The 18256-nt window shown below is 36.6% G+C and overlaps 1 protein-coding gene across 1 annotated transcript; it reads right to left on the bottom strand.

Annotated features, from left to right (window-relative positions):
* Positions 1-206: 206 nt before the first annotated feature.
* CDNF (cerebral dopamine neurotrophic factor) lies at positions 207-18219 on the bottom strand. The gene is made up of 4 exons (XM_074194077.1): positions 17968-18219; positions 9806-9933; positions 6934-7075; positions 207-1805 (listed from the first exon to the last, which is right to left on the bottom strand). Exons 1-4 carry the CDS (start codon positions 18071-18073, stop codon positions 1627-1629), a joined length of 555 nt encoding a protein of 184 aa, XP_074050178.1. The 5' UTR covers positions 18074-18219; the 3' UTR covers positions 207-1626.
* Between the last annotated feature and the right edge of the window lie 37 nt (positions 18220-18256).

Genomic DNA, 18256 nt, shown 5'->3' with positions numbered 1-18256 from the left:
TTTCTGGAACGATATATTATATTCATACTATCTTATTGGAAGATTCATTTACCTGAAGAGATTCTGGAAGTGGGAATGGAAACACAAAGGATAATTTCAGTTTGGGCAGCTTTTCCTTTACTTTCCCAACTCCTGTGAAAGTATAGATAAGAATCAAGAACACACAGATCACTAAAAAAGCTTCCATACTAAGTAAATGAGTGGGTTTTTCTTTTGTTTTAATCCCATAAAAGTCTTAAGAAACCATTGTTTGTGGTCAATCAAATAATAACTTCAATTCTCTGACAATTATACAGTAGTCTTATGTTTATGCTAATTTTAAGTGAACTAAGGTTTCATACCCAAATTCATAAAATGGCATGTAGAAACCTATACCCTCACACTAACAGTAGATGATTTAATCTTGTGTCAAAAGTATTATCTAAGCATGGCCAATGTAGGAACTTATCTTCTAGACCAGGAAGCTATGCACTGAAGGCTTTATTATTTTTTTTTTAGTTTTTTATTTGATTATTATAGGGTAGGGAGAGGGTAATGCTTAGGACAGTTTTAAAAAACTTTTGAAAGGATATTTATGCTATCTCATGACCTATTTCTTACAATATAACTTACTGCTGTGGAGTGGGGCTGTCCTCAATTAAAACTGAGGCACTGAGTCACATTGTCAAAGAGAAAATGGCAAAAATGCAGTGCATCATCTTGCTAAATAGATTAAAAACAAAACCAAAAAACAGTATTTCAATGTGCACTGCTATTCCTGTCACTGGGAATAGTAATGAATAGAAAGTATTTATTGGAAAAAAAAATGATGTGCACCAGATTTAAAATATCATTTATATCTTTAAATCATTGAATTACTAAGATACATAGGTTGTGATTTTTAAAAATACATCTAAGTAGTAACCATGAAAAGTAAAAAATTAAATGGTTTTGTGTTTGGTTCTGCGAATAAGACAAATACTGATTAATTTTTTTCCCAGTCTTGCTACACATATCCAACCCACATGTTTATTTTTCTTCAGTTATTCTAGGCCTCTTTGATTTGGCCAACAGATTAAGAAATGTTACAAATTTAGGTGAAGAAAATAACTTCATAACAGCTCCTCCAAATCTACTATGTAGAAGATCAAACTTATCAAATATATCCAGTTACATACCTATTTTAAATGTAAGGAGAACACTTAATATTTGCGAAACTCTGACTAGGTTTTGAAACTGTCTTTAACGTGATTAGAAAATAATGTGAATTTTTCCAAAGAAAAATTATTTTTTTATAAAACAAGTACTTTTGTCTAATGGTTAGTATCAATAGGAACAAGGCTTCTTTGACCAGTACTGATAAATTCTATCATGACTTTTGAATGCCTCAATTTTCCCCTCTCTAAGAAAAGTAGAAAGTGATGCTTTCTATATATCTTAGGAGTAAGTTGTGAGAAGAGAAGGTAAGTCCAAACACTTGGATACCTTCAGAAGGACATAGTAAATATAAGGCATAGAGTGTTGGTAGCATTACTCACAAAGACAATGTATTCTGAGACTAAGGTACAAGTTGTCGGGTTCTTTAAGTAGCTCAAGATTCACATTGTTTAAGACCAAAATGATCTTGATGTTTGCTTCAAACTTCAATCAAAGGTCTGATCTTGGACTTTTAGATGTGTGCTTGGGGGCCACCTTTTTAATGAGATCCACCAAGTCTGCTTTTTCTATGCAAGCCTTGCACTCTTCTCCCCAATTGCTGAGAATCTTTTTCAGTTCAGCTACTCTCATCTTTGAGAGATCCACTGATTCCAAATCCAACTTCTTCTCTGAAAAATAGAAAAATCAAAGGATTAAATTCCCTAAGAAGCAAGGTTTATCTTTTATTTTCATGCTAAATCTAAGAGTACTCAAGAGGGGTTTGGGGAAAGTTCCAATTCTTAAGAGAAACAACAAAAAAGACAAGATTAAAGAAAACATCCAAATCAAAATCTGAGCTATATGCAGGTCCTGAGGCTCAGTACTTGCACTGAACTATGCTAAATTCTGAGGATACTAAGAGAAACCAGATATGATTCCTTCTCTCAAGAGGTTTATACACAGTAGTTAAGAGGATAAGCAAAGACAAAAACTATATGCTTAGGACAGTGTCTGAGGCACTTAATGTTTATTTACCACATGACTGACAAATAACCTACAAAAGAGCAATTATTTAATATGTAGGAAAAGTCAAACTCTACCTTGACCTCAAAATTTTCTACTTTTTCCATTTTTCTAGTTTTCAATCCTGGTTAATTCCCCTATGATCTCATTACTTTATTCCTGCTTCTAGGCAGTCACCAAATCTGAGTATCTTTACAAAAAAATCATAAAACTCAAACTGATTTCACCCAACTCTAAATTTCTGGTATATAACTTTACTTCTATATAGTAAGTCTTGTATGTCTTAAGTTATATGTACAACATAAAATAAAACTTATGCTAATCAAATTTCATCATATTTAACTCATCCCAACATTTTCATTTATCAAGATCTTTTTTTGTATCCTGATAGTCATGCAGTACATTAGTGATCAGGTTTATGTCATCTAAAATTTTGATAAGCATGCTACTTATGTTTTATAAAGGTCCTTGATAAATTCAAGCAAAAATCTCTCAAGATTGCCCTGGCAAACATTCCTTCCAAGCTGACATTGAGCTATTATTGATTACTTTTGAGCACATATATTATACAGTTCCAAATACATCAAAATGCATAATCATCTAGGTTACATCTAAACTTTTCCACAAGAATATCATGAAATACTCCATTAAGAACTTTCCTTTTTTAAAAAAAATCAAAATATTTGTCCTCCAATCTTGGGGTTCATTATCTTGAAATACCACTAACAGAGGCTCTCACCAACAAGAAAGAATTGGTTGCGGGGGTGAAAAAGATAGGAAAGTTGGTGAGGAAGAAGGGCAGAAGTGACCACTCTATATTGAAATGTATGATAGAGAAGAAAGCTGGGTATAGTGTGTGACATACACCCTTGATTGTGGGAGAATAGATTTCAAAGGGTTCCTGGATAAAAGTGAACTCTTTGCATGGCATTTCTAGTTCCTCTTGCCTTTTACTTGTACTTTTTGAATTTTTGTGTAAACATTTGGGTCTTTCTTGGATTTCAGGGAGCATTGGGTAGAGTTCCGGGCCTGGAACCAGGAAGATTTATAAGAGTATCTTTTTTTTCCCCCTATTTCAATTAAAGAACTTTTGATTAGATTCATATGACCCCAGGAAAAAAATCTTCTTGCAAGTTTTTTTCTGGTGCGCTTCATTCCTGTTCAGGAGTCTATCGTGTCTATATTTTAAACTGTGATCCTGAAATTCAAACACCATTTCTTAATTATTCCCAAACCAAGTTTTTCTTTTTTATATATAAACTTTGACTTCAATAGGCATCCTGTTCAATTTGTTGCTTAAGACTTTGTAATTTTTGGCAATGCTTTCCAGATATCTTCTGGCACATAATTTTCATCTGGTTTTGACAAGCCTGTGGAGGTCTCCATCAAGTCTTGGATATGATCCAGGGGAAGATAATAGATTATTATTATTGTCAAGTTGACCAGTAGCCCATCAGACCTTCAGCAATCACTATTTGACATATCTTAGTTAGCTTCAGGCATATAGGGAAACCTCTTCCTCCCTTGATCTCTCTCTCTTTTTTTTAGGTTTGGTTTGGTTTTTTTTTGCAAGGCAAATGGGGTTAAGTGGCTTACTCAAGGCCACACAGCTAGGTCATTATTAAGTGTCTGAGACCAGATTTGAACCCAGGTACTCCTGACTCCAGGGCTGGTGCTTTATCCACTGTGCTGCCTAGCCACCCCAATCTCTCTCTCTCTCTTTTTAGGTTTCTTCTTTTTTTTTTTTGGCAAGGCAACAGGGTTAATTGGCTTGCCCAAGGACACACAGCTAGGTAATTATTAAGTGTCTGAAGCCGCATTTGAACTCAGGTCCTCCTGAGCCCAGGGCTGGTGCTCTATCCACTGGGCCACCTAGCTGCCCCCCCTCCCTTGCTCTCTTAAGGCAAAAAAGTGAAATATTCGTTGGCTCCATTTTTTGCTTTAACTTATAGCAAGAATGCCAATGTGGATAAAAGACAGTCCCCTCTAATAATAGGTCCACTATCACTGGAGAATCATTGGATAAAGTGCTCACATTTAAAGCAAAAAAAATTAAATTACTAGCTGTAAAAATTCTAAAAATTTTATTCAGACTACTCTTTATTCCTTCCCATTCCCTTATCACTGAAGACTGACTGCCATTTATATTTTTATCAGTTTCAAGAGCTATCTAATCCCCCAACATTTAAAGAAATTGTATTTTAAAAATAGATTTAAAGTGTGCCAATTCTAGTTTTTAAAAAAAAGGAATTGGAATCTAAATAGTTGGACTAGAAAGATTAAAGGTCTTCCAGAAATTTTTTCAGAAACACATCTCATTTCCTTTGCTTCTTCAAAAGGTGCTTACATTTAGAGAGCTTCCCCACCTTTTTTTACAAAAAAAAAAGTGTTTTGCTTATTGTCCCAACTAAATGATACTCTCATGACCCATGAACTAGCAAATTCTATACTACTAAATTTACTCATTTGAAGGCTGACCTATAGTCAGCTATAGTCTAACTTCTCAGTGCTTAAACCAACAACTGATAATTCACTGGGATCTCTTCAACATTTCCTGCCAACAATAAACAAAAATTTTTAAAAAGTGGGCATACTTAGTTAAGTAGTTTCAGGAGGAAGACTAATTTGCATTAGACATTAAGAAAAAAAGGGGAAAGACAGCCCAGGGTACCTAATCTCTACCTGAACAGGCCTGTACAGTTCCCAAGCTAATTTCTCTGGTTTCCCTAGGGGCTTCTTTAGAACACTGTCATTTCTCCTCATTAATAAGAGGCATTTGATATTGTTTTGCTTATTAAGGGTCTTGCCCTACTTCACTAAAGTTAAAAACATTTACATTATAAACCTAGCACCAAATAACAGTTTACAATCAGCACCATTAGGCAAAACTGTGAAGTAGGCAGATTGTCACTGGTACCCCCACCTCACCCACACCTTTCCTAGTGACCCAGCCCAAGGTAGCTGATAAATTCATGCGATCCCTCATTATCTAAGACCTTTTTTACTGAAGCTTGCTGGTGTCACAGATATTTCTCCCTTCTTGCCTGTTAAAATCTGCTCTCAGAAACCTTTTTCTGCATCTTAAGAGTTGAAGAGAGTTTTAGTGATCATAAACAGCTCACTTAAAAAAACAACAACAAAAAAAAAACTGAACTTCAGAGAGGTGAAAAGACTTGTCCAAAGTCAGGTACACACTTGGGGACTCAGGTTTCCTCATTCCCAATAAAACCAGACTTTATTTCATCTTCTTAGATAAGAAGAACCAAAAAAGAAAGCAATAGCTTACTAAAATTCCACATAATTAGAATACAGTGGGCACTGAAAAGCTTAAGATCTTATTAAATAATTCCCTAGCACAATGTCTTACAGTGGTAGATGTTCAATAATTATTTGTAGAATTGAAACAAAGTGTTAGTGACTGATAATATGTTCACTCTCTAGATGTTTCCATGTTAGCAGAAAACAGTAGCCTAACCTATAGGAATTAAATTGTAATAGAAGCCTTTCAACAATTAGATCCAAGGGGACGGCTAGGTGGCACAGTGGATAAAGCACTGGCCCTGGAGTCAGGAGTACCTGGGTTCAAATCCGGTCTCAGACACTTAATAATTACCTAGCTGTGTGGCCTTGGGCAAGCCACTTAACCTCATTTGCCTTGCAAAAACCTAAAAAAAAAAAAAAATTAGATCCAAGCTAGGAAGATGCTTTTGAATGAAGGAAAGTTTCCAGAACAAATAATATCTTGTTGAACTACCCATGACTTCTCTTTGCTAAGAGTTCTAATCCACCGAACAATAACAAATGTACTCTAGCTTGACGTGTCAAATGTCATCTGTCTCAACTTGTTCTGTTTCTCTTGTGACATGTGATTTTTGCCTGAAGCAAATGCTGGTTTTCTATAAATAGCTGATGCCTAAAAACCCAACTCTAGTAAATTAACTGGGTTTCGAAGAGAAGCTTCCTCCCTTTTATGCCCTAAAGACCACATGAATTCACAATACAAACTCCTTGAGGCCAAAGGTCGTTTCACTTTTGCCTTTGGATCCCAGCAGGAGCTAGCACCGGACTTGGAGTAGTTGTTTACTCACTGACTAAACAGGCAAAATTTTGTCTCTAGGCTTATAAATAGCTATAAATATAATTTTCTCTGGATGACTATTCCACTTCAGTTTTAGCAAATTTCAACAAAAATTTATTAAATGCCCAATATGTGCTGATCAGTGGAAGAGATACAAAGATTAAATGAGACTGGCAAAATTTGAAAACAGGTTTGGAGAGATGAGACACACAAATAACTATAACAACATACAATAATGCATGATAAGTTCAAAGGGAAAAAGATTATTACTGACTGGGAAAATCAAGGTTTTGTGAAAGAAATGGCACTCATAAAAGCTGGGAAGAGACTTCAATCGGCAGAGGGCATTCTAAGTGTAGGGAACAAACATGGAAAAATGTCCATTGGAATAACGGGGTAAGGTTTGGCAGCATCAAAATACATAATATAAAATAAAGATGGAATGGTTTGGTAGCCCCAGATTGTGAAGCAAAAGAATTTTGCATTTTAAGAAGTCAGATAGTCATCAATAGGGAATCACTGAAAAGTTTGAAGCAAAGCAGAGACATGACCAGATCTTTGCATAAGGAAAATGCTTTCACTAGAAAGTGTCATTTGAACAAGTTTCTTAGGGTGGTTTAGAAGTAGATATGATTCCTTGGGGAAGAAAAGACAATCTACTGTGTCTCCAGTCAACTGGGAATGCTGACATAATTTATATTTCACTCTAATTATACCATATTTAAGTTCGCAGATCTGACTGTCTATCCTCTTCAACTTCTCACAAATCTTTATTGCTGGTACATGGGCACTCATGGGGCGAGTGACTTCACTTAGGATCTTTGTGGCTGCGTCATTTGTTGCTCCAAGATAATAGCACTGAAAAAAAATCCCAGAAAATTGACAATGTTAAATAAAATAAAAAATTAGAATAATGTAATAGGTTCAAAGATTGTCTCTGGAGATGAGAGGGGAAATAACTTGGTTCCCATGGTCTAACTCTTAAATTTTTGACTCTTACTATTAAATACATCAGAAATTAAATACATTAAATACATCAGAAATTGTTATGGTCATTTCTATTATAAATTGCCTTATTCAGGAACCCACAGATATATATATATATATATATATATATATATATATATATATATATATATATATATATAGCATTCTAAGAAAAAAAATATAAAAGTCAAGGCAGTTGATAGAGAAATTTAAATATGAAAAGTGCTTGAAGTGATGACAGTTTCTAATTTTTACATTTAAGTGGTAGGAACCCTACTAGGTAAATTCAAAGGATGTGGTCTCCTTTCTCTTAGGAAATTTAATATCTAAGAAGGATTCTCAGTGATAGAAGAAGATTTAAATGTTTTGCTGTTGTTGTCGGAAACTATGATTTCATCCACATAAGAAATTAGTGATGTGGAAACTTCCTCTACCAATGCAAATCACTACCTTGCCTGTAATTCAAAGTCTTAAAAAAAGTTAGCTTGTAACACCAAGAGTTTAATTGACTTGCCCATGGACATTCCCACAGTATGTATGAGAGGCAGGACATGAGCCCAGTCTTCCTTACTCTTTTTTTTTTTTTAGTTTTTGCAAGGCAATGGGGTTAAGTGGCTTGCTCAAGGCCACACAGCTAGGTAATTATTAAGTGTTTGAGACCGGATTTGAACCCAGGTACTCCTGACTCCAAGGCCGGTGCTTTATCCACTATGCCACCTAGCCGCCCCTTCCTTACTCTTTAGACCCATCTTCAATCCATTATAACATGCTGCCCTTCTCTTGGCAAGGATATACAATACAAAATATATGTATACACATAGAACAAAAATAAAGAGACAACTATACAAACCCATTTTTTAAAAATTCAAATACAAGGTAAATATGAATAGTAATGTAAGATCTTTGGGTTTTGTAAAGATAACCTCAATTAAAAAAGGAAGCAATTTTGTTTTCATATTAATTAGGATTCCCCAAGGGGAAACAATTTAAGACCACTATCTAGAGATCTTCTGAACTTAAAACTAGACAAATCAGAAGACTAAGAGATTGAAGAAAATGTCTCATTTTTGTAAATCAGTTCCTAGGACTTTTTTGGACAAAAGGTACCTGGAAGAAAAGAAAGCCTCCAAGTCTCATAGAGGCATCTAATATAGCTAACATTGCCCTTTTACAATACAACATTCCCATTTTATATGAGAATTGATCAATGAGAAAAAGAAGCACACCTAGCACTAAGATAATCATCTGAAGAAAGTCAGCTAGGAAGTCCCACATCAGACGTTACTATATCAAAAGAAGACTGCTACCCAATCTTAGCACACTAAAAAAGACAGCCTTCTCCAGACAAGGATTCATGAGGAGCCCTGACACCAAAGGCAGTTTTCAAGTGAATATCAAGTGAACCGGCTCAACAAAAGCTCTCAGGCTATTCTGGGCATCACGCCCAAGGGACTTACCAGTTCCATAATCTTTCTGGGCCTGACTTTTCCTTTGTAAAAAGAAGGGGTCAGACTAGATATCTCCAAGGAAACTCATCCTTAATCCTGCAATCTTATGATCTCTTCAAATCTTCTTCCCTCCACATCCTATTCCCTATTCTCAGTTTACCTGGAGGACAGGGAATGAGAGTGAGGATGGTGAAGATTTTATGCAATACCTAAAGCGGACCCAGGAAGTAGAAGGAAGATAGAGGTCTTGGAGAGATAAAGCCTTCCTAAACATCTAGCCTGGGTGCCATCCAGCCTCTCTCTAACATATATCTCTGGGGCACTGTGGACTAGGAGTATTCTAGAGAGCCTAATTGTTATAAATTTGTTGAAATTTCATAAACTCAACCCCAAGTGACTATCCCACAACTTTTAGTTAGGAAAAATATTAGCTGAATTGGTAGAAGATGGAGATTATACCTACAACTTTAACCAGAGCAGAACATATCCATTTATAAGGCTAAAACTTTATTAAATAGCTTATAAAAGTAGTTCACACTCTGTGAATCAAGGAACTTCATAGATTCACAGGGACTTATGAATTCATACCCATATCAAACATTGTCATTTTGATTTTTATTCAACTCCAAAAAAATATGCAACATGACTTAATAGTATTAAAAAAGACTCTTCACTTATATGAATAAAGGTTTCTCACATAAATGTAGCACCTTTTAAAATATATTCTGCTATGATTAATAAAATACAAGTTTATTTAAAATCACTAATTGAAAGAAGTTGTTGTCATTTCTATTTTCTCAATAGTTACATAGTATATAAACAAATACAATTAAATCATGAAAGGGGGATCCCTGAATTTTTTTAATTAAAAAGGGATATTCATACTCAAAAAAGTTTGGAAAACAGCTGACCCTATAGAATTGTTTAACTGTTTAGAAAGCAAAACTAAATTGACTTCCAAGTAACTATAAATATGATTTGTTTCATTTTGTTCAAAGATCAATTTAGAATTGTTCTCCAAACTGCCTAAATTTGAGACAAGAATGCAGCTCAGATGACAACAGAAATCCATCATGAGAAATGACATAATTTTGTCAGCAGTCATCTGCAAGCAAAAAAAAAAGTGAAAATAAAAGGTAAAAATTTACCATACCAGACGATTTTCTTTTCCTTTGGAATCTAAACAAATGCTGATTAATTCCTTTTCTATGGTTTCCTGGGAAAAGTCAACACCTTTGGCTATTAAGGAGCTGTAGAATCTTTCCAGAAATTCTTTACATACTAGGAAGAAGAAAGAAATTCATATACTTAAAAATATTCTGTGGATGATTAATAAACATAATGAATATCAGTGGTCTTTATTAAGAGTATGGATTCAGGTTCTGTCAAAATTGTTTTCAGACATCTAACTAGAACTTGGAAGATTACTTTTTTGAACCTATAGTCTGCTGAAAGCAAGGTTTCTCAAGGTAAGCCCTAAATTTAAAGAAAAAAATGTTGATAAGTTGAAATGGTAGTCTGAACCTAAAAAAAGTGAAATTTAGTTGGGATAAATATAAAGTCATATTTTGAGGTTAAAAAATCTACACAAATATAGGAGGGGAGAGATGTTGCTAAAAAGAAGTTCATGTTTAAAAAAAAGATCTAAGGGTTTTAGAAAACTAATTCACTATGTCCCAAAGTATCAAATAGCCAAAAATCCTAATGTAATAATTACAGGCTACATTAATGGAAATATACCATGTCCATGGCAACAGTGATAGTCCCTCTATACCAGGCCCTTGTCAGATCTGGAACACTCTGTCCACTTCTAGGTTCCAGATTTTGGAATGAAGTCAAAAGCATAGGTAAGGTAAGAGCAAACTGGCTAAAGGAACTAGGATATTTATCTTGGAGAAGGATAATGTTTTTCCTTCATTTTCAAAGACCATGACATCAGGGGAAGTGATATGAATTGGATTTGAGTGGGGATACTGTTCTATGCCACCAGCCTCACTTTCTCCTCCAGAGTCATCTGGGTCCAGTACCTAGATATGAATCAGGACAATTGGAGATAGCCCTCGATGAGGGGCAATCAAGGTTAAGTGATTTGTCCAAGGTCACACAGCTAGTAGGTATCTGAGGTCAGATTTGAACTCTTATCCTGATTCCAAGTCTAGTGCTCTATCCCCCGCACCACCTAGCTGCCCCCAGAGAAGGAAATATTTAAGCGGAATAAAATAATTATCTTAAAATTTGAAGGGTTACTATGTAGAAGAGGCATTAGACCTGTTCTGCTTGACCCTAAAGATCAATGGATGAAAATTACAGAAAGTTTTCAAATTAATATAAGGAAGTTTCCTAAAAATTAGAAGTATCCAAAAAGAAATAATCCAGAAGAAATTTATGGGCATTTAAATAATCAAATCTCTTTACATACATAAAATATCTATTATGAACTTCAGGGTCTATCATCATTTAATCACAGGAAGGAAGAGGAAAAACCAGCACAGCCAGTCACTTTAACAGACAGGATTCATGGGTTAGATGACTGCCAAAGTCCCTTATACAAGGACATTCTGTGATTCAGAAGAAAATAATTAATCTAGACATGGAATTCTTTCAATTTCTAATTAAGAAATATTTAAAGCATTATTAATCAAATAGGTGAAAGGTTGATTAAAAAAAAAAGTCCTTGACCTCAGGAGTTTACAGAATAGTGGTAGGATCCAGCAAATGCACAATTAACTTTTTCAAGGATCTGTAAATTGATCAGTGAGAATAATCTTATCATAACTCAGTAGATGGTCTTCAAACTTTTTAGGGACAATCTGGTGATTATCCTTGCCAAATTTAGCTAGACCAGTTCTCAGAATGCACAAGTCATTCTTGACCCATAATCTAAGCCCTTCCAGCTTAGAAGGCTCATTATAGCCCATGCTCTGCTCTCATAGCCTTGGAGAACCCAAAGTAGCTTCTAAACAATGATGAAGCATCAGAATAATAAATCTTAATTCCCACAAATATCTGCAATTCTTGTATCCAGACTCACTGTATAAGGTAGAACATAACTGTGGCATTAGTAGCAATGGGTTAACTGCTCTAGGTAGCTTCCTCAAATGGAGAACCAACAGGTATGAAAGAACTAAAATAGCAATCAGCTGTAGAAAATGAAAAATTCTAATGGTAGCTCTATTCTTTGGGGAGGGGGGGAGGAATTTAGGACAGAAAAACTGGCTATTTCAAAAATCCTTCTCAACTTAGAAGTTTGTGTAGTAGTCACAATTCAGGTTTCTTCTGTTTTCAGTTTTGAGTTCTCATAAATTATTTTTAAGTAGACCTTAGGTTTTTAAATCTCTAAAGTAGACATCATATCATGGCTTATCATCTTCTTCACAGAAAATTGAAGATTGATTATTAAAGTTTGATACAATGGACAGTTTAAAAACATAACAGTGTAAGTTAGGGCTGTTTTTTTAAATTTCCATAAATCTCTTGTAGACCATTTTACAATCAATCCACAAGCATTCATCAAGTACCTATCATGTAGCAGGTACTATGTTAGGCCATGGAGACACAAATATAAAAATGAAGCTATCCCTTCCATCAAGGAACTTGCGATCTGTCAAGGTAAAAAACATATGTATGTATGAATGTATGTATATGTATATAAGCATGTGCAAAATAAATTTCATTTTCTGGAGGTGGTGGAATATTTAGGAACAGAGTGAAAATAGAAAAGGCCTCCTATAAGAAATGGCATTTGAGCTGAAATTTGAAGAATAAGGTTGGAGAATGCATATATTCCACGTATTGGAAAACAGCCTCTATATACAAAAGCATAAAGACAGGAAATGAAATGTAATACAGGAAGAATAGCAAGAAGGTCAATTTGGCTGAATTATAGAGAAAAAAGTTGGAAAGCTAATTTGGAGTGAGGCTGTAAAGTGTTTTAAATACCAGAAAAGGTATACTTGGGAAAATTGGAGTTGTGCATCAAAATTTTTTCATTTAAAAACTCTAAAATGTCCCCAAAACTCTATGGAGGTTACCTTGATACATCAAATATTATACCAGCAGAACAAGTTTGACCAAGCTGCAAAGGCTTAAACTTTAAGCCTTAAAGCATTGCCTTGTCGACATAATATGCTGTCCAAGGGCTAACCTATCTTTGTATAAAGAGTTTATAAACAGCCCTTTGTCCATGAGGAAATTAATTCTTTACTCATGGAGAACCACAAATCAGAAAAGAATTTAATAATGTCCTTCCACCCTGTGTGGCCTATTTGTGCATGGTGGCAGCAGAGGGGCAGAGCCATGCTTAGAGGCCACTAAGAATCATCAAGTTTTTAGGGCATCACAAGTATTAACTTGTTATATGTGAAACCTTTACAAATAAGTTGATTCAACTTTAGAGAAAGTGAAACTCATCAATACTGACATTCTTATTGTAAATGATAAAAGTTACAGTGAAATGCACTGGCGGTGATAATGGAATTGGCAACATGCACACAGAGAGAACAACAATGTTCGGTGAAAACAGCTGTAGTTTATGTACCAACATGCATTGCAGAGGGAAAAAAAGTGGAGCTAGTCAATGAAAAACCTAATAAGATCCTCCAAACCTTATCAACAGATAACTTGGACACATAATGTGGATCATCTAGTTCAACTCCTTTATTAAATCCTACTCAATTCAACAAGCATTTTTTAAGTATCTACATTGAGTCAGGTATTGTGCTAGGTACTAGAGATTCAAAGATAAAAAGGAATGTAAAATAGTCCGTGTCCTTAAGGAGCTCGAAGTCTGGAAAAGGGAGATAGCATGTACATATATGGGTATAAACAAAATTTATAAAAAAAAATTAAATATAAAATGATTTGAGAGAAAGGCATTAGCTGAAGGCAAGGGGAAGAAATCTGGATCAGGAAAGGTTTAAAAGAGGTCAGCATTTGACCTGAGTTTTAAAGAAACATAAGGATTCTGGGGACTGGAGGAAATACATTTCACAAAAGGGAGACAGTCAAAGGCAAAGAGAAGGGAAGGGAACCTTCATCTGGGAGGAATAGCAAATAGGTCGGTTTGGCTGGATTACATGGAGGGGGAAATGCATAAGGGTAGAGAGATTGAGGTCATGTTCTGAAGATCTTTAAATGTTAAACAGAAGAGTTCGTATTTGATTTTAGAAATAATGAGGTGGCACTGGGAATTTGAGAGTGACATAGTCAGACTTGTGCTTTAAAAAAAAAGTAATTTTAGGTTTTTGCAAGGCAAATAGGGTTAAGTGGCTTGCCCAAGGCCACACAGCTAGGTAATTATTAAGTGTCTGAGACCGGATTTGAACCTAGGTACTCCTGACTCCAGGGCTGGTGCTTTATCTACTGTGCCACCTAGCCACTCCTTAGTTGGGTCTCTTTCCAGACTTTCTGAATTTTTTTTAAATCCCTGTTTTTCATTGCTTATAAAGTGATACCTGCCACCATCTTATTCCCTAAGATCTTGTAAATAGTATTATACTCCAAACTGATATTATGTCATCTCTCTGTTTGGCAAGGAGATCAGGTTATTTAAAGTTTTCTAGGCTCTATGGTCTCTTTGTTGTAGTAATTAATTTAAATTTTAACTTCTTTAGGAAATAGTCAATGTTTGTTCTTTTATTCATTACCAGATGGGCCCCCATTGCCTACTATATAGTCTCCTTTTTATACTTCAGTTTTGATAATGATTTGGGGCTTTATTCTAACTAGTTATAGAACTAAATATACACATATTTCTGAGTAGATAACTCCTACATGAGAAGAAATCCTGTCATAAAAATTGACTTTTTATTGCTCAGCATATCCTATACCTTTTTTCTTCTCTTATAGTCTCATTTCCTCATGAGTCATTTTTTCCTAACATACTTTTGTTATCTATCCTATACCTTTTGCAGAGAAGTCCCTATTAAAGTATATGCTGATTCATTTGGAGGGACTTTTTGAGTTCTTCATAGAATCTATCTCATTATCTGCAGTAACAGATCGGTGATGGTGCTTATGCTGCAATTAACTGTCTTCTTAATAGCTAGCATTTATATAAGTACTTTCAGGTTTTGAAAGCCATCTCATTCAATACTTTCCAGGGTGACAATGGGTCTGTTCTTATCCCTATTCCATAGATTCCATTTTTTCAAGGTCACACTGCTAGTTTCCAAGACAGGGTTTGAACTCATGGAGTCTAATTTATCTTGAACTCATGGAGTCTAATTTGTCTTCTGTGCCACTGAGCAGCCTACCAAGGTTTATCCTAAGCACCACAAGTTAAGACTGCCAAACATCCCATGAAATGATGTTTGGTATTTCCCACAATCAGCCCAACCACCCTGCCTTCTTTATTTGCCTTCACAATGAGGACCTGTGAGTCATTCTATTCAACTTCAACTTCCTTTTGTCTCCTGGTTTCACTTAAGAGTGAGAACATCAAGATTAGGCTGATCATGTCACGCCTGCTCTAGAAGATTCTTAAATTCCCTGTTGTCTTTAGGATAAAAGATTACCTTTCCAAATTTCACAACCATTATCCCTCTCATTTACTCTGAGTTCCAAGTACTTGGGCCTGCTAACTGTAGGCCTGATCCACCATCTCCAACCTCCATATAGGCTGGCCCCCATTATTAGAATGTTGTCCTCTCCTCAAGTGAACTTCACTCTTCATATCTTTATATTTTTTTTTAGGTTTTTTTCCAAGGCAAATGGGGTTAAAGTGGCTTGCCCAAAGCCACACAGCTAGGTCATTATTAAGTGTCTGAGACCAGATTTGAAGCCAGGTACTCCTGACCCAAGGGCTGGTGCTTTATCCACTGCGCCACCTAGCCGCCCGTTCACTCTTCATATCAAAGAGACATAACCTGTGGTCAGTCAGTCATATTGGAAGCCTTTGCAATATGGTAAAAATCTGCCAGATTTCATTGTCCTGGAATTGCCTTCAAGAATACAGGGTTATGGGGCAGCTAGGTGGCACAGTGGTTTAGAGCACCATCCCTGGAGTCAGGAGTACCTGAGTTCAAATTTGACCTCAGACACTTAATAATGACCTAGCTGTGTGGCCTTGGGCAAGCCACTTAACCCCATTGCCTTGCAAAAAAAAAAAAAAAAAAAAGAATACAGGGTTACATCCAGAGGATCTGGAATAAGGTCTATCTTGATCCCCACAATAGTTGCTTACTCACTTTCAATTCCCCTTCCATTTGGGGGGAATTTTTATATAATTGCATATTTTTATATTACCATACTTGTGTGCATTCTTTTTCTTCTCAATAGGGGGTAAGCTCCTTGAAGACAGGGACTGTTTTATTTTTGTTTTCCTATACTTGGAACCTTGTACTGGGTGATATATAAATAAATGCTTGCTGAATAAATGGAAACACTCAAATATGATCAGTAAATTCCATGGTAATAAGAAACTTTTTGTATACCTTAAAGAATAAGATAAATATGAGTCACTATTAGAATGGACTACAGTCCAACTAAGCTACTACCATCCACTGTACGTGTGAAGTGTTTAATACAGTAACTAGATAATGTAGTAATGCCATCTACAGGAAATAGGCTAAAAGTTTCTTTTAATACAAGCATTAAAAAATAAAAAATAATACAATATTTATGGCAATTATCAAAGATTGATGAACTCAAAACATTTTAATAGACTCCATTTTATTTCTAGCACCACTTACAATCTCTCAAGGTTGAAAATAGATATTAACCAAAGCCCTAGATGTCACTAAATTCTCAAAGAATCTAGATTAGTTCCCACAGAGGAACCATTATCAAGATGAGAAGGTGGGGGGACTACAAGCTTGGAATAGGTATTTTTTAAATTTAGTCATTGTCAACTTGTTCTACTTTGTCCAGTGGTCTCTAAAAATTAACTTCCAAATGACAAATTGCTCGTTCCATCATAGGTTCAGGCTACAGGAGAGGCACTATCAATTCAGTAATAGTGAAAACGTACTGAGTTTTTTTGCCACTATCACCCGCTTCCCTATAAATGTCCTTGCTATCATATTATCATATGTTGAAATTATAACCAACTAAGCTATTATTTGTCAAATTTTATTAGTAAGTTATATTACTATAGAGACCAAGAGAAAAAAAAGACAGAGGGGCTGGATATATTATTTTTAAAAACTCAGCTAATTTAACAAAATAAATATTAATAAAGTCATAATCTCAAAAAGGGAAAACAACAATCAACTAATATACAAAACAGAGTATTCTTACTTTTTTTTAATTCTGGAATTTTGTAAATTTTATTTCGAATGAATAGGTGGCTTGTTCAATGAAGAAACATTTATTCGGTTCCTATCATGTGCCAACACTGGGCTAGACTGTGGTGGGAGACATATAGACCTGTTTCCTAATATGAAGGGGTGTGTGTGTGTGTGTGTGTGTGTGTGTGTATGAAATCACTCCATGGAGACAGAATGAGTCTTTCTTATAACTGAAATCTAAAAAGATCTCAGTCCCGAAGTCTACTTTTGTGACCTTGGGTGAGTCACTTTCAGCTGCCTCTGGCATCTTCCAGCAATCGAAATTAAATGGAATTTTGTTTCCTATATAGTTGTGATATTCTATTCCAGGCTCCTTTGTGGTTATGATGGACTAAGGGCATGAAAATGAAATATCAGATAATGTACCTGTATCTATCGATTGGGATTAGAACTTAAAATGGATGGCGATTAAGTTGTCCTGGGCATCATTTTCATTTTCTTGCATACTTATAACATTATAAGCTATGTCTCTTCCTTCACTGAATTGAAAGGTTTTCCCGGGTAAGTGCTGGGAATTGAAGGAACATTCATTCGGGACGAGCTGAGTTTAGAATCAGAGAAAAGTAAAAAAAAAAAGGTGGAGCCGGAGCTCACCCGGAACCCCGCATTTTACATTTGAGAAAACTGAAACCACCAGCTTTGGTTCCCTTTTAACTCTCGGGCTAACTTTTATACAAAGCAGAGATTACAAAAGGGATCTATTTTCTCTGCTCTTCCAGTTTAGGCCGCCCAAGCCCCCCTTGCTGGTCTGCCTCTCCGTGCTTTGGGCCCGGGTCGGCCGGCCGCGCCCCCCGGGGGGCGAGCCGCTGCCCGCGGCAGTGGGCCGGGGCGCGGCGCCAGGCCCGCGCGGACCTCTCGCCCACGGGCGGGCAGGGCCCGGGTGGTGAGGAAGGAAGGGACGAGACGAGACTTCGCGAGGGGAGACACCTGCGCTCTCCGGCCGCGCGTTATTTATAGCATCAGCCAGGCGGGGGGAAGGCAGCGCAAGCAACAGCTGCCATGCAAGTTCAGTGTCACCCCCGCTCACCTTCACAGTCGGCCCCCACCCGCCCCTGCCCCGCGATGGGGGCGGCGGCAAAAAGGCAGGCGGACAGAGTGAGGGCGGCGAAGGCAGCCGGGGCCGCGCGCCGCATGGCCCCCACACAGTGCCGACGGCGCGGGACAGGAACCGGGGCTCCGGCGGCTCCGGGACCCGCCGCGAGGGGAGGGGCGCGCTACGGAATCTGCCCGCGGTTGCTAGGGGGGATGACGTCGACGAGAACCCCAGCTCCCGTTGGCTGCCCTCGTGACAAGGGGCGTCAGCCCCCCCTCGCCGC

The sequence above is a fragment of the Macrotis lagotis genome, chromosome 7 (assembly GCF_037893015.1).
Source record: "Macrotis lagotis isolate mMagLag1 chromosome 7, bilby.v1.9.chrom.fasta, whole genome shotgun sequence".
NCBI classification, from domain to species: Eukaryota; Metazoa; Chordata; class Mammalia; order Peramelemorphia; family Peramelidae; genus Macrotis; species Macrotis lagotis.
The sequence above is the reverse complement of the archived record's forward strand: the minus strand, read 5'-3'. Positions and strand labels throughout refer to the sequence as shown.

Excerpts from the sequence above, each read along its gene's own strand:
- CDNF (XM_074194077.1), bottom strand. The coding sequence starts at position 18,073 with ATGCGGCGCGCGGCCCCGGCTGCCTTCGCCGCCCTCACTCTGTCCGCC. Across the intron at positions 9,934-17,967 it reads GGTGGGGGCCGACTGTGAAG|TATGTAAAGAATTTCTGGAA; the intron begins GTGAGCGGGGGT and ends TCTTCTTCCTAG. Across the intron at positions 1,806-6,933 it reads GATCTGCGAACTTAAATATG|AGAAGAAGTTGGATTTGGAA; the intron begins GTATAATTAGAG and ends TCTATTTTTCAG.